This window comes from Mustelus asterias, chromosome 15 (assembly GCF_964213995.1).
Source record: "Mustelus asterias chromosome 15, sMusAst1.hap1.1, whole genome shotgun sequence".
NCBI classification, from domain to species: domain Eukaryota; kingdom Metazoa; phylum Chordata; class Chondrichthyes; order Carcharhiniformes; family Triakidae; genus Mustelus; species Mustelus asterias.
Window position 1 is genome coordinate 103372775 of NC_135815.1, and position 14890 is coordinate 103387664.

General features: G+C 43.1%; 1 protein-coding gene across 1 annotated transcript in view; it reads left to right on the forward strand.

Moving 5' to 3' along the window:
* LOC144504716 (utrophin-like) overlaps positions 1 to 14890 on the forward strand; it is a 631247-nt gene that overhangs the window by 212580 nt on the left and 403777 nt on the right. Inside the window, 5 exon segments of the mRNA XM_078230463.1 lie at positions 10090 to 10266; positions 11022 to 11159; positions 11350 to 11502; positions 11877 to 12056; positions 12302 to 12481. Of these exon segments, the coding sequence (XP_078086589.1) occupies positions 10090 to 10266; positions 11022 to 11159; positions 11350 to 11502; positions 11877 to 12056; positions 12302 to 12481 (828 nt within the window).

The window sequence follows — 14890 nt, forward strand, 5'->3', positions numbered from 1 at the left end:
GAACCAGGGCAGGACTTACTCAGTTAATGGTAGGGCATTGGGAAGAGTTACAGAACAAAGAGATCTAGGGGTACATGTTCATAGCTCCTTGAAAGTGGAGTCACGGGTGGACAGAGTGGTGAAGAAGGCATTTGGCATGCTTGGTTTCATCAGTCAGAACATTGAATACAGGAGTTGGGACATCTTGTTAAAGTTGTACAAGATATTGGTAAGGCCACACTTGGAATACTGTGTGCAATTCTGGTCACCCTATTATAGAAAGGATATTATTAAACTAGAAAGAGTGCAGAGAAGATTTACTAGGATGCTACCGGGCCTCGATGGATTGAGTTATAAGGAGAGGCTGGATAGACTGGGACTTTTTTCTCTGGAGCGTAGGAGGCTGAGGGGTGAACTTATAGAGGTCTATAAAATAATGAGGGACATAGACAAGGTAGATAGTCAATATCTTTTCCCAAAAGGTAGGGGAGTCTAAAACTAGAGGGCATAGGTTGAAGGTGAGAGGGGAGAGATACAAAAGGGTCCAGAGGGGCAATGTTTTCACACACAGTGTGGTGAGTGTCTGGAACAAGCTGCCAGAGGTACAATTTTACCATTTAAAAAGCATTTAGATAGTTACATGGGTAAGATGGGTATAGAGGGATATGGGTCAAATGCGGGCAGTTGGGATTAGCTTAGGGGTTTAAAAAAAAAGAGTGGCATGGACCAGTTTGGCCGAAGGGCCTGTTTCCATGCTCTAAACCTCTATGACTCTAGGAACACAGCATTCAGGTCTCATTTAGTTTTCTGGCTACTTTGAAAGGGATTGTAATTTCAAATCAATTACAACAGACTGTTCAAAGCTTGCCCAACTTTCATCAAAAGGGAAGAAAAGTCTAGATTGAGTACTTATATGGAGTATTTCTCTATTTGATATTGTTGAAGAGGGCACTTATGCCAAAAATTATTTTTTATGGTAATCTTTTCAAAGTGGCAATTTTTTAACTTGACCGGAAGCTTCAAGGTCAAATGTACTCAGTAATAGGCAGTGAGTGTTCGAAGCTGGTTTCACAGGAAACCATGACTTTGGAAGACGTGTCTGATTAAGATTACTGGAGTACTTGCTTCTGGCAACTAGGTTCTATCCAGAGATTCTCACATTCTAAAGTTTTTGAATGTGATGTGTAACTTTAGGGAGCAAAGGCAACGTCCCCATGGTCCCAGATGACCATAGGCTGCTCTCCCCTTTGACGGGGAAAGCTGACTGTTGGTGATTTAACCTGAGAATCATCACACCTCAGGTGAGTGGTAAGGTTGAGAAGGCTGGGCCTTCATGAATAACCTCAACAGGTAAGAATTGAATCTGTGCTTTTGACGTTGCTCTGCATCATGATCCAGCCGTCCAGCCAAATGAGCTAACCGACTCCCCAACTTTAGGAAGGAGTGGGACCAAGATGACCCTTGGCCCTCAAATATATTGTAGCCTCATCAAAATTGCATTTCACAATCATTATTCCAGTACTATTAGCCATGGCTCCATTTCTCAGGAAATTGTTAATTCTACGTAGAAATAAAAATATAAAATAGAAGCAGGAGTAGGCCTTTCGGCCCTTTGAGCTTGTGCTGCCATTCATTATGACCATGGCTGATCATCAAGTTCAATACTCCAATCCCGCCTACCCTCATATCTCTTGACCCCTTCAGCCCCAAGAGCTATATCTATTTCCTTCTTGTAATCACACCATGTTTTGGCCTCAGCTACTTTCTGTGATAGTGATTTCCACAGATTCAACGTTCTTTGGGTGAAGAAGTTTTTCCTCAGCTCAGTCCCGGAACATTTAAGTTATACAAAGAACAAAGAACAGTACAGCACAGGAAACAGGCCCTTCGGCCCTCCAAGCCTGTGCCGCTCCTTGGTCCAACTAGACCAATCGTTTGTATCCCTCCATTCCCAGGCTGCTCATGTGACTATCCAGGTAAGTCTTAAACGATGTCAGCGTTATAAAGAGAGGTTGGATAGGCTTGCGTTGTTTTCTCTGGAGCAGAGAAGACTGAGGGGTGACTTGATTGATGTGTTCAAGATTATATGGACAGGATGGATAGGGAGCAGTTTTTCCCCTTAGTTGAAGAGTCAGTTACGCGGGAGCACAAGTTAAAAGTGAGGGGTAGGAGGTTTGGGGGGATTTGAGGAAAAACCTTTTTACCCAGAAGGTGGTGACGGTCTGGAATGCGCTGCCTGGGAGAGTCATGGAGGCAGGTTGCCTCACATCCTTTAAAATGTACCTAGATGAGTACTTGGCACACCATAACATTCAAGGCTATGGGCCAATTGCTGGAAAGTGGGATTAGGTGAGCAGGTTAGGACCTTTCATGCATCGGTGCTGACTCGATGGGCTGAAGGACTTCTTCTGCACTGTAGCATTCTGTGATTATCCTCAAACTATGTCCCCTAGTTCTAGACTCGCCCACCATCGGGAACATTCTTTCTGAATCTACCCTGTCTAATCCTGTTAGAATTTAATAAGTTTCTATGAGATCCCCTCTCACTCTTCTAAACTCCAATCAATATGACCCTAATCGGAGTCTGGATTTAATGGACTTATATCTGGGTATGTTCCTTTCCCAACATTGCATACTTGAACAAGAACAAAGAACAGTACAGCACAGGAACGGTAGCATAGTGGCTACTACTGCTGACTCACAGCTCCCGGGATCTGGGTTCGATTCCCGCCTTGGGTCATTGTCTGTGTGGAGTTTGCACATTCTCCCTGTGTCTGCGTGGGTTTCCTCCGGGTGCTCCGGTTTCCTCCCACGCTCAAATGATGTGCGGGTTAGGTTGATTGGCCACACTAAGTTGACCCTTAGTGTCCCGGGATGTGTAGGTTAGAGGGACTAGCAGAGTAGATGTGTGGGGTTGCAGGGATAGGACCTGTGGTGGGATTGTTGTCCGTGCAGACTCGATGGGCCGAATGGCCTCCTTCTGCACTGTAGAGTTTCTATATGGAAGGAACAGGCCCTTCGGCCCACCAAGTCTGTGCTGACACAGATGCCTCTCTAATATTTTCTTGGCTCAATGTGCTCCAAAGCCCTCTATTCCCTGCTTATTCATGCATCTATCCAGATGCCTCGTTATAGAATCTGCTTCCTCCACCTCCTCCGGCAGCGCATTCCAGGCATTCACCACCCTCTGTGTGAAAAACTTGCCCCTTACATCTCTTTTAAACTTTCCCCCTCTCACTTTCAACTATGCCCCTGAGTAATTGAGCCTTCAACCCTGGGAAAAAGACTCTGACTATCCACTCTATCCAAGCCTGTCATAATCTTGTAAACCTCTATCAGGTTCCCCCTCATCCTCCGACCCTCCGATGAAAACAATCCAAGTTTTTTCAACCTTTCATTGTCCATATCTTCCAAGCCAGGCAACATCCTGGTAAATCTCTTCTGTACCCTTTCCAAAGCATGAAAAACCGTGGGATTTTCCTTAATCCTGCCTGCCAAGGACATTTCATGACCCCTTTTTGCCCTCCTAAGTCTCTGTATAAACTCTTTCCTGCTAACTTTGTATTCCTCAAGAGCCTTATCCATTTTCAATTTCCTGAAATTTATGTATGCCTCCTTCTTTTCTTTAAGCTCACAATCTCTCTTGTCATCCAGGGTTCCCGAATCTTCCAATCTTCATCCTTCGCTTTTACAGGGACATACTTGTCCTAAATTGTTAACAAGTGACTTTTAAAAGACTCCCACATATCAGATGTGGATTCAGATGTGGATTTGCCCTCCAACAGCCGCCCCAGTCTACATTCCCCAACTCTTGCCTAATACTGTCATAGTTAGCTTTCCCCCAGTTTTGTACTTTCACTCTGTAAGAATGGTCTGAGAACATTTAGGCTACTTTGAGCCCTATCAAGACTGACAGACTGAGATCCCACAGAATTTGGAGGTGCCTCTTACAGACGTCGTGTCATTGTCTTTGTTCAGAAGAAACATGGTAAATATGTGTTGTGAGGCGATGAAGCTATTTTTCTATATTAAAAAAAAAGGCAAAATATAAGGCTTTTCATGACCACGAGACGTTTCAAAGTGTTTATCAGTCAATTGAACAGTTGCGATCTGCCTAGCGACTGTAACCTTTAAAGAGAAAATATGAGCTAGGTAATGTTAGAGATCTAGAAGAGTATACGTCTAATAGGAAGGATCTTAAGAAGGAAATTAGGAGAGCCAGAAGAGGTAATGAGAAGGCCTTGGCAGGCAGGATTAAGGAAAACCCCAAGGCATTCTACAAGTATGTGAAGAGCAAGAGGATAAGACGTGAAAGAATAGGACCTATCAAGTGTGACGGTGGGAAAGTTTGTATGGAACCGGACGAAATAGCAGAGGTACTAAATGAATACTGTACTTCAGTATTCACTATGGAAAAGGATCTTGGTGGTTGTAGTGCAGACTTGCAGCGGACTGAAAAGCTTGAGCATGTAGACATTAAGAAAGAGGATGTGTTGGAGCTTTTGAAAAGCATCAAGTTAGATAAGTTGCCGGGACGGGATGAGATGTACCCCAGGCTACTATGGGCGGCGAGGGAGGAGATTGCTGAGCCTCTGGCGATGATCTTTGCATCATCAATGGAGACGGTAGAGGTTCCGGAGGATTGGAGGATTGCGGATGTTGTTCCTTTATTCAAGAAAGGGAGTAGAGATAGCCCTGGAAATTATAGACCAGTGAGTCTAACCTCAGTGGTTGGTGAGTTGATGGAGAAGATCCTGAGAGGCAGGATTTATGAACATTTGGAGAGGTATAATATGATTAAGAATAGTCAGCATGGTTTTGTCAAAGGCAGATCATGCCTTACGAGCCTGATTGAATTTTTTGAGGATGTGACTAAACACATTGATGAAGAAAGAGCAGTAGATGTAGTATATATGTACTTCAGCAAGGCATTTGATAAGGTGCCCCATGCAAGGCTTATTGAGAAAGTGAGGGGGCATGGGATCCAAGGGAACATTGCTTTGTGCATCCAGAACTGGCTTGCCCACAGAAGGCAAAGAGTGGTTATAGATGGGTCATATTCTGCATGGAGGTCGGTCACTAGTGGAGCGCCCCAGGGATCTGTTCTGGGACCCTTACTCTTTGTGATTTTTAAAAATGACCTGGATGAGGAAGTGGAGGGATGGGTTGGTAAGTTTGCTGATGACACAAAGGTTGGAGGTGTTGTGGATAGTGTGGAGGGATGTCAGAAGTTGCAGCGAGACATTGATAGGATGCAAGACTGGGCAGAGAAGTGGCAGATGGAGTTCAACCCAGATAAGTGTGAGGTGGTTCATTTTGGCAGGTCAAATAGGATGGCGGAATATAATATTAATGGTAGGACTCTTGGCAGTGTGGAAGATCAGAAGGATCTTGGGGTCCGAGTTCATAGGACGCTCAAAGCAGCTGTGCAGGTTGAGGCTGTGGTTAAGAAGGCGTATGGTATACTGGCCTTCATCAATCAAGGAATTGAGTTTAGGAGTCGTGAGATAATGTTGCAGCTATATAGGACCCTGGTCAGACCCCACTGGGAGTACTGTGCTCAGTTCTGGTCGCCTCATTACAGGAAGGATGTGGAAGCCATAGAAAGGGTGCAGAAGAGATTTACAAGCATGTTGCCTGGGTTGGGGAGCATGCCTTCTGAGGATAGGTTGAGTGAGCTCGGCCTTTTCTCCTTGGAGAGACGAAGGATGAGGGGTGACCTGATAGAGGTGTATAAGATGTTGAGAGGTATTGATCGAGTGGACAGTCAGAGGCTTTTTCCTAGGGCTGAAATGGTTGTCACAAGAGGACACAGGTTTAAGGTGCTGGGGAGTAGGTACAGAGGAGATGTCAGGGGTAAGTTTTTCACTCCGAGGGTGGTGGGCGCGTGGAATGGGCTGCCAGCAATGGTGGTGGAGGCATATTCGATAGGGTCTTTTAAGAGACTTTTAGATAAGTTCATGGAACTTAGTAAGATAGAGGGTTATAGGTAAGCCTAGTAATCGCTAAGGTAGGGACATGTTCGGCGCAACTTTGTGAGCTGAAGAGCCTGTATTGTGCTGTAGTTTTTCTATGTTTCTATGTTTCTAACACCCAATGATTTACTGAAAGAATGAAGCCGCAAGTGCAGTTTAAAAGAACAAATGAATTTTACTATTCAAGAATCAAGTAAAAGACACATGATTAAATAAATGTTGTCTTAATTTATTACTTATACTTTACATCAAAAAGCGCAACAAAATATAGTCACATACTTGAGACTAAAATTCTCAACAGAACTATCCCTTTTCCACTATTTCCCCAGAAAGTCTTTGGCTACTTATCAGGTTCTTGAAGGTTGTCCACTTTCTTAGGACCAACTCCAATCTTTCCCACAACTACCATGTAAGATGTAGGACTTTTCAGCTCAAGCATGAGCTTTATTCGTAATTCCTGCACCATGGCTTAGACGGAAAATTAGAAACATCCTGGTTTCCAATAATAATTGGAGGCGATACAGCGAAAGTGCACTAGATTGATTTGATTTGATTTATTATTGTCACATGTATTAACATACAGTGAAAAGTATTGTTTCTTGCGCACTATACAGACAAAACATACCGTTCATAGAGAAGGAAACGAGAGAGTGCAGAATGTAGTGTTACAGTCATAGCTAGGGTGTAGAGAAAGATCAACTTAATGCAAGGTAAGTCCATTCAAAAGTCTGACAGCAGCAGGGAAGAAGCTGTTCTTGAGTCGGTTGGTACGTGACCTCAGACTTTTGTATATTTTTCCTGATGGAAGAAGGTGGAAGAGAGAATGTTCGGGGTACGTGGGGTCCTTAATTATGCTGGCTGCTTTGCCGAGGCAGCGGGAAGTGTAGACAGAATCAATGGATGGGAGGCTGGTTTACATGATAGATTGGGCTACATTCACGACCTTTTGTAGTTCCTTGCGGTCTTGGGCAGAGCAGTAGCCATACCAAGCTGTGATAGAATGCTTTCTGTGGTGCATCTGTAAAGGTTGGTGAGAGTCGTAGCGGACATGGGGGCGGCACGGTAGCACAGTGGTTAGCACTGCTGCTTCACAGCTCCAGGGTCCTGGGTTCGATTCCCGGCTTGGGTCACTGTCTGTGTGGAGTTTGCATATTCTCCTTGTGTCTGCGTGGGTTTCCTCCGGGTGCTCCGGTTTCCTCCCACAGTCCAAAGATGTGCGGGTTAGGTTGATTGGCCATGCTAAAATTGCCCCTTAGTCTCCTGGGATGTGTGGATTAGCAGGTAAAATATGTCGGGATATGGGGGTAGGGCCTGGGTGGGATTGTGGTCGGTGCAGACTCGATGGGCCGAATGGCCTCTTTCTGTACTGTAGGGTTTCTATGATTCTATGATTCTATGCCAAATTTCCTTAGGCTTCTGAGAAAGTAGAGATGTTGGTGGGCTTTCTTAACTATAGTGTTGGCATGGGGGGACCAGGACAGGTTGTTGGTGATCTGGACACCTAAAAATTTGAAGCGCTCGACCCTTTCTACTTAATCCCTGTTGATGTAGACAAGGGCATGTTCTTCTTTACGCTTCCTGAAGTCGATGACAATCTCCTTCGTTTTGTTGACATTGAGGGAGAGATTATTGTTGCCTCACCAGTTCACCAGATTCTCTATCTCATTCCTGTACTCTGTCTCGTCATTTTTTGATATTGGTCCCTGGTATGAGAGGGTTCCCTGTGATGAGAGGCTCAATAAATTGGGTCTGTATTCTCTGGAGTTTAGCAGAATGAGATGTGATCTAATTGAATCATACAAGATTCTGAAGCGGCTTGACAGGGTGGACGTTCAGAGGTTGTTTCCACTGGCTGGAAATCTAAGACACTGTTTCAAGGATAAGCGGCTGATTGAAACAGAAAATTGGAACAGGAGCAGACCATTCAGCTTTTCCAGCCTTCTCCACCATTCATTATGATCATGGCTGATCATCAAACACAATAGCTTGATCCCGCCTTCCCCTGTATCCTTTAATCTCTTTCTCCCCAAGAGGCTGTATGTAATTCAATGAAAACATACAATGTTTTGGCTTCAACTGCTTTCTGAGGTAGCAAATTCCACAGGCTTACCACTCTCTGGGGGAAGAAATCTTTCTTCAATTCAGTCACAAAAGGTTTGTCCCTTTTCCTTTGATTATGATTCCTGGTTCTGGACTCCCCCACCATCAGGAACATCCTTCCTGCATCTATCCTGTCTAGTGCTGTTAGAATTTTATAGATTTGTATGAGATCCTCCCATCTCATTCTTCTGAACTGAAACGAATATAATCCTAACCCCTTCTCATGTGTCAGTCCTGTCATTCCAGGAATCAGTCTGGTAAACCTTCTCTGCACACTCTCTATAGCAAAAACCTCCTTTCTCAGATGAGACCAAAACAACTCTCAATATTCCAGGTGTGGCCTCACCAAAGTCCTGTAGAATTGCAGAAAGACATCCTTGCTCCTGTACTCAAATCCTCTTGCTATGAAGGCCAACAAAACATTTGCCTGCTTTACTGCCTGATGTATCTGCATGAATACTTTCAGTGACTAGTGCACAAGGACACTCAGGTCTTGTTGCACGCTCCCCACTTTCAATTTATATCCATTCAGATAATAATCTGCCTTCCTGTATTTGCTTCCAAAGTGGATAACTTCACATTTTTCCACATTATACTGCATCTGCCATGCATTTGCCCATTCACTCAGCTTGTCCAAATCATACTGAAGCATCTCTACGTCCTTCTCACAGCTCACTCTCCCACCCAGCTTTGTGTCATCTGCAAATTTGGAGATATTGTATTTAGTTTCTTTATTTAAATCAGTAACATATATTGTGCATCGATATAACCAAGCACTGATCCCGCGGTACCTCACTAGTCACTGCCTGCCATTCGCAAAAATACCTGTTTATTCCTGTTCTTTGTTTCCTGTCTGCCAACCAGTTTTCTATTCATCTCAATACAATGCTCCCAATCCCCTGTGCTTTAATTTTACACACTAATCTCTTACATGGAACTTCATCGAAAGTCTTCTGAAAGTACAAATAAACCACATCCATTGATCATTTAGGACTGAGAGGAGGAAATATTTCTTTACTCAAAGGGTTGTGAAACTTTAGAGTTCTGTATCCCAGAGGGATGTGGGAGTTCCATCATTCACCATATTTAAGACTAGGATAGACAGATTTTTGGTCTCAGGGAATCAAGGGATATGGGAAATGAGTGAGAATGTAGCGTTGATGCCCAAGATCAGCCACGATCAGATTGAATGATAGAGCAGCCTCGACTGGCCATGTGCTTTACTCCTGCTCTTATCTCTTGTGTTCTTGCGTGTTCAACCATTTTGCTTTTTCTTGCTGAAAGTCACTAACGATCTTTCCTCTTTCACCATCTTGAGAACTTCTTCATTGCTCGTGTTCTCTCCAACTCACCCACTCCATCCTTCTCCAGAACCATATTTCATATCTATCTAGTCTCTGGATGTCCGCTGTTCTCAAGGTCCATGTTTCAGCCCCATACAACAAGGCATTCTAAATCATTGTCTTGATAATGCTTTCTTTCAGATCTCTTAACATTGCTGTGCTGAGCAATTCTTTATGTTTGGAGAATGCATTTCTTGCCATTCTAGCTCTGAGTTCTTTACGGCAGTAACCATCTTCTGACAAAATGCTTTCCAAGCACTTAAATTGTGACACTTTTTTCAGTTGTTGACTATTTACCCTGACCTCAACTTTCCCACTGTTAGTTCTTCCAATCTTCATAACTTCAATTTTTTACATTAATTTTCATTCCATAAGCTTTCAGTACTTTATTCATTCTATGCATTTGTATCTGTGGATCCCCTGTTGTGATAGCTATTAGGGTCTGGTTATCTGCAAATCTCACGACCTATTAACTTCTTACTTTGACACCTTTCTGCACTTCATCTAGTGATTTTTTTTTATTATGGCTTCCACATAAATGTTAAAGAGCAATGATGGTAACATTCCTCCATTTTAGCAATGACTAAATTTATCTCCATATGCATCTGAACACAACCAGAAGTGGTTATAAATCACAAGATTTTTAATATGAAATGAAATATAGATAACTACTTTCTTGTATGTGACTGTAGATGGAGGCAGCAGTTAAAGAATCTGCCAAACATGATAGCGGGTTCAGAGCAGCTCTGAAGAGCGACCCAGTTTCGTCCATTGATCCAGATCGCTTTGAAGCTGAGCTGCAAATCAAGATAGATGACTTAGAGAGAAAACTGCAGTGTAGCGAGGAGACCCCCGATGATGATGAAAAGGTAACATATAGACAATTGCTAAACTTCTCCTTATTGTAGCTTCATTGGAGAGTGCGCTAAACATCTGATCATATTCAAAACATCTTGATATGATAATATACTTATTGCATAAATATTTGAATGACTGTCAATGTGTTTACAGCTGTTGTGTAGTAGTTCTGTGGCCCATTGGAAAAACATGCTGTTCATGGAAACCATTGACGTCAAAGTGTCCCTGGCACAATTCCTGTTTGTTGCTGAATTAACAGATCTCATTCATGGTGCTCCCGTTGAATTAAGGGAGGGAGAACATCAACTGATGCGCCAACTGGCCACTAGCTGTACTGTGAATTTTCTGTTTCTAAAATAAAATCTGCAGTGCTTTACATAGGATCTTCAAACTAGCCTTTGTTTACCGTTCCCTAGTACCCTCCTTCCTTCCTGTGCAAAATCCCTCAAAACATTTTTGCACTAAAGGCTTTGTAAAAAATGTAAGTTGTATGTTTTAGATCCTTGTGCTATTTACATTAGAATCTAAACACAGAAACGTTTTTCCAATTCCAGGGTATGTATTTGCATGTGGGTTTGTTAGTGTACGTGTATTCACGTAGGCGCATGCATATGTGCTTGTGTGGGCGTGAATAGATGGATGGCTACATTTGCATGTGGATCAGAGTGGGTATATTTGTGCACTCGCATGTTTGGGAGTGTTGGAATATGTATGTGGATGCATGGTCTGTCTTGTCTGCTTTCTACTTAAACGTTTGCTTTTGTAGGTGGATGATGAGGAAGCGGACGTGGAGGAGATGCTACAGAAAGGAGAGCGGCTGCTGCAGATGACCAATGATGATGGAAGACAGAAAGAAATTCACAAAAAACTGATCCTGCTACAGACAAAGCATGCCTCTGTTAAGGTGTGAGCGGTTAATGAGTGTTCAGGCTAGTTTGTAGCCCTGATATTAACCACATAATTATCTGTGGGCAGAAACTGATCTTCGTAAACCGTTCCCAAGCTATTGTCTTGTAACCTGGTTGTCCATATAAATGTATCTGAGGGAGGAACTCATTTAAGGTTGAAGACATATTTTTTGTTCTGGCATTTAGGAAATAAAGTTATCACAGAAAGTGCAAGTAGGAGAGCTGTCACCTGGGTGGTACCAGTACAAGAGAGAGGAAAGCCAGTTCCTGCAGTGGCTGGATGAGATTGAACAGCGACTGTTGGACTCTTCCAGCTCAGAAGATGAGAGGAGATTACTGGTAATAAAATTAAGCTGCTTTTAATTTCTGTCTTTTGGTTTGTTCCTTGTAGTTACTTTGAAGTATATTTCCTCCCCACAGATAATGTTAAGCTTTTCAGCAGATGTGAATTAGAACCAAATGCATGGAACTGCTGATTATTATTAATTTTATTTTTTTCACAAAGTAACATCGTATGGAAATTGTATCAGGTAATCCAAAGATATTCGCTGGTATTTTACGACCTTACTTGGGCAAGGTTTGTATAATCCCACCTGAGGCCAATAGAGAATTCTGTTCTGTGAGCCACGCCCACCCCAATTCCAGGGCGAGCGTGGCGGTAATAAAATCCTAAAATTCCAGTGATTGTCTCAAAATGTACTTTGTCTTTCCAGGAACTGACCCACGAGTTTGAACAGCGGAGAGAGGACTTTAATGTCTTAACAAAGAAGGGCCAAGTTCTGGGGGGATGGTCTGTTGCCCCTCCAGGAAAGGACAGCGTCATTGTAGAAAAGCGTTGGCATCAGATAGAGACCCAGCTTTCCACTTACCAGCCACTGCATTTGAAGAGTCCAGTAAGATTGTTTCCCTATTTTTTATAAAATCCAAACTGTTAAAGCAAAGGTAATTTATTTTAACATGTGTAACTAGCCACCCTAATGTTTGAAATGGGATTGTAAGTGGTATTTTACTGGTTTTCCGAAAATGTAATGTTAATGTGAGTTTGCAAAGCAAGCAGAACTACTGACGGATGAATCCAGAAATTGGCCATTGCCGGATATTACTTTGAAGTCAACTTGATTCTCTTGACTCTCCTCAGGAAACACGAATTATTGCTGGGTATTACACCACCAGTGGATCACAGTATTTCCCATCAGATTATCTTCTGGACATTAACAAGGCATTGCTTGCTCTGGCTGATGTTGAGCTAGCACTGAATGCACCAGAATTGAACAATGGAAAATATGAGGACTTTTCAAGTCAGGAAGATTCCCTAAAGGTGTGTTGGATGTAGTAAAAAGTGCTTTGTTGGTGCTTATGTCTATGAATGAGCCTTATATTGAAACTTAGCTACCAAGCACTGAACTAACACAGTAACACAGATCTGAATTAAATGATACACTGAGAACTGGATAAAACTGCCCTGAAATATGCAGTACATTGTATGCCACAGCCTATGACAGCTCTGATATAAACTGCATCCTCCAACTGAACTATCCTCACTGGCTACAGGGGAGGTCCCAGAGCATTGGAGAATAGCCAATGTTGTTCCTTTGTTTAAGAAGGGTAGCAAGAATAATCCAGGTAATTACGGGCTGGTTAGCCTTAGGTCAGTGGTCAGGAAATTATTGGAGAGAATTCTTCGAGACAGGAATTACTCCCACTTGGAAATAAATGGACGTATTAGCGAGAGGCAACATGGTTTTGTGAAGGAGAGGTCATGTCTCACTAACTTGATCGCGTTTTTCGCGGAAGTGTCGAAGATGACTGATGAGGGTAGGACAGTGGATGTTGTCTACATGGACTTCAGTAAGGCCTTTGACAAGGTCCCTCATGACAGACTGGTGCAGAAGATGAAGTCGCATGGGATGAGAGGTGAGCTGGCAAGGTGGATTCAGAACTGGCTCCGTCAAAGAAGTCATGATGTGGAGATGCCGGCGTTGGACTGGGGTAAACACAGTAAGAGTTTTACCAACACCAGGTTAAAGTCCAACAGATTTATTTGGTAGCAAATGCCATTAGCTTTCGGAGCGCTGCTCCTTCGTCAGATAGAGTGGAAATCTGCTCTCAAACAGGGCACAGAGACACAAAATCAAGTTACAGAATACTGATTAGAATGCGAATCTCTACAGCCAACCTGTATCTTTAAGATCTGTCTGTATCTTTAAGACCTGGTTGGCTGTAGAGATTCGCATTCTAATCAGTATTCTGAAACTTGATTTTGTGTCTCTGTGCCCTGTTTGAGAGCATATTTCCACTCCATCCGACGAAGGAGCAGCGCTCCGAAAGCTAATGACATTTGCTAGCAAATAAACCTGTTGGACTTTAACCTGGTGTTGTTAAAACTCTTACTCGGTCAAAGAAGACAGAGGGTAGCAGTGGAAGAGTGTTTCTGAATGGAGGGCTGTGACAAGTGGCATTCCTCAGGGATCAGTGCTGGGACCTTTGTTGTTTGTAATATATATAAATGATTTGGAGGAAAATGTAACTGGTTTGATTAGTAAGTTTGCGGTCGACACAAAGGTTGGTGGATTTGCGGATAGTGATGAGGATCATCAGAGGATACAGCAGGATATAGATCAGTTGGAGGCTTGGGCGGAGAGATGGCAGATGGAGTTTAATCCGGACAAATGTGAGGTAATGCATTTTGGAAGGTCTAATAAAGATAGGAAATATACAGTAAATGGCAGAACCCTTAAGAGTATTGATAGACAGAGGGATTGGGTGGACAGGTACACAGGTGATTGAAAGTGGCAACGCAGGTGGAGAAGGTAGTCAAGAAGGCATACGGCATGCTTGCCTTTATCGGCCAGGGCATTGAGTTCAAAAATTGGCAAGTCATGTTGCAGCTTTATAGAACCTTAGTTAGTTCGCACTTGGAATGTAGTGTTCAATTCTGGTTGCCACACTAGCAGAAAGATGTGAAGGCTTTGGAGAGGGTACAGAAAAGATTTACCAGGATGTTGCTTGGCATGGAGGGCATTAGCTATGAGGAGAGGTTGGAGAAACTTGGTTTGTTCTCACTGGAACGACGGAGGTTGAGGGGTGACCTGATAGAATTATGAGGGGCATGGACAGAATGGATAGTCAGAAGCTTTTTCCCAGGATGGAAGAGTCAATTACTTGGGGCCATAGGTTTAAGGTGCGAGAGGCAAGGTTTAAAGGAGATGTACGAGGCAAGTTTTTTACACAGAGGGTGGTGGGGACCTGGAACTCGCTGCCGGGGGAGGTAGTGGAAGCAGATACGATAGTGAATTTTAAGGGGTGTCTGGACAAATACATGAATAGGATAGGAATAGAGGGAAATGGTCCCCGGAAGGGTAGCGGGTTTTAGTTAAGTCGGGCAGCATGGTTGGTGCAGGCTTGGAGGGCCGAAGGGCCTGTTCCTGTGCTGTAATTTTCTTTGTTCTTTGCCCTCTGTTCTATGCTGCAGGAAATTTGCTAGTTGTTGCAATTAACTTTATAAACTATTTTTTTAACAGATTAATTAGTTATTTATCATTGGTGAAGCTGGGATTGTTCTCCTTAGAGCAGAGAAGGTTAGAGGAGATTTGATGGAAATGTCAAAATCTTGAGTTTTGGCGGAGTAAACAATGAGAAACTGCTTCTGGTGGCAAAAGGGTCAAAAGAGGTGATAAATTTAAGTTAGTTGACGAAAGGACCAGATGTCAACATTAAGTGATCTTGA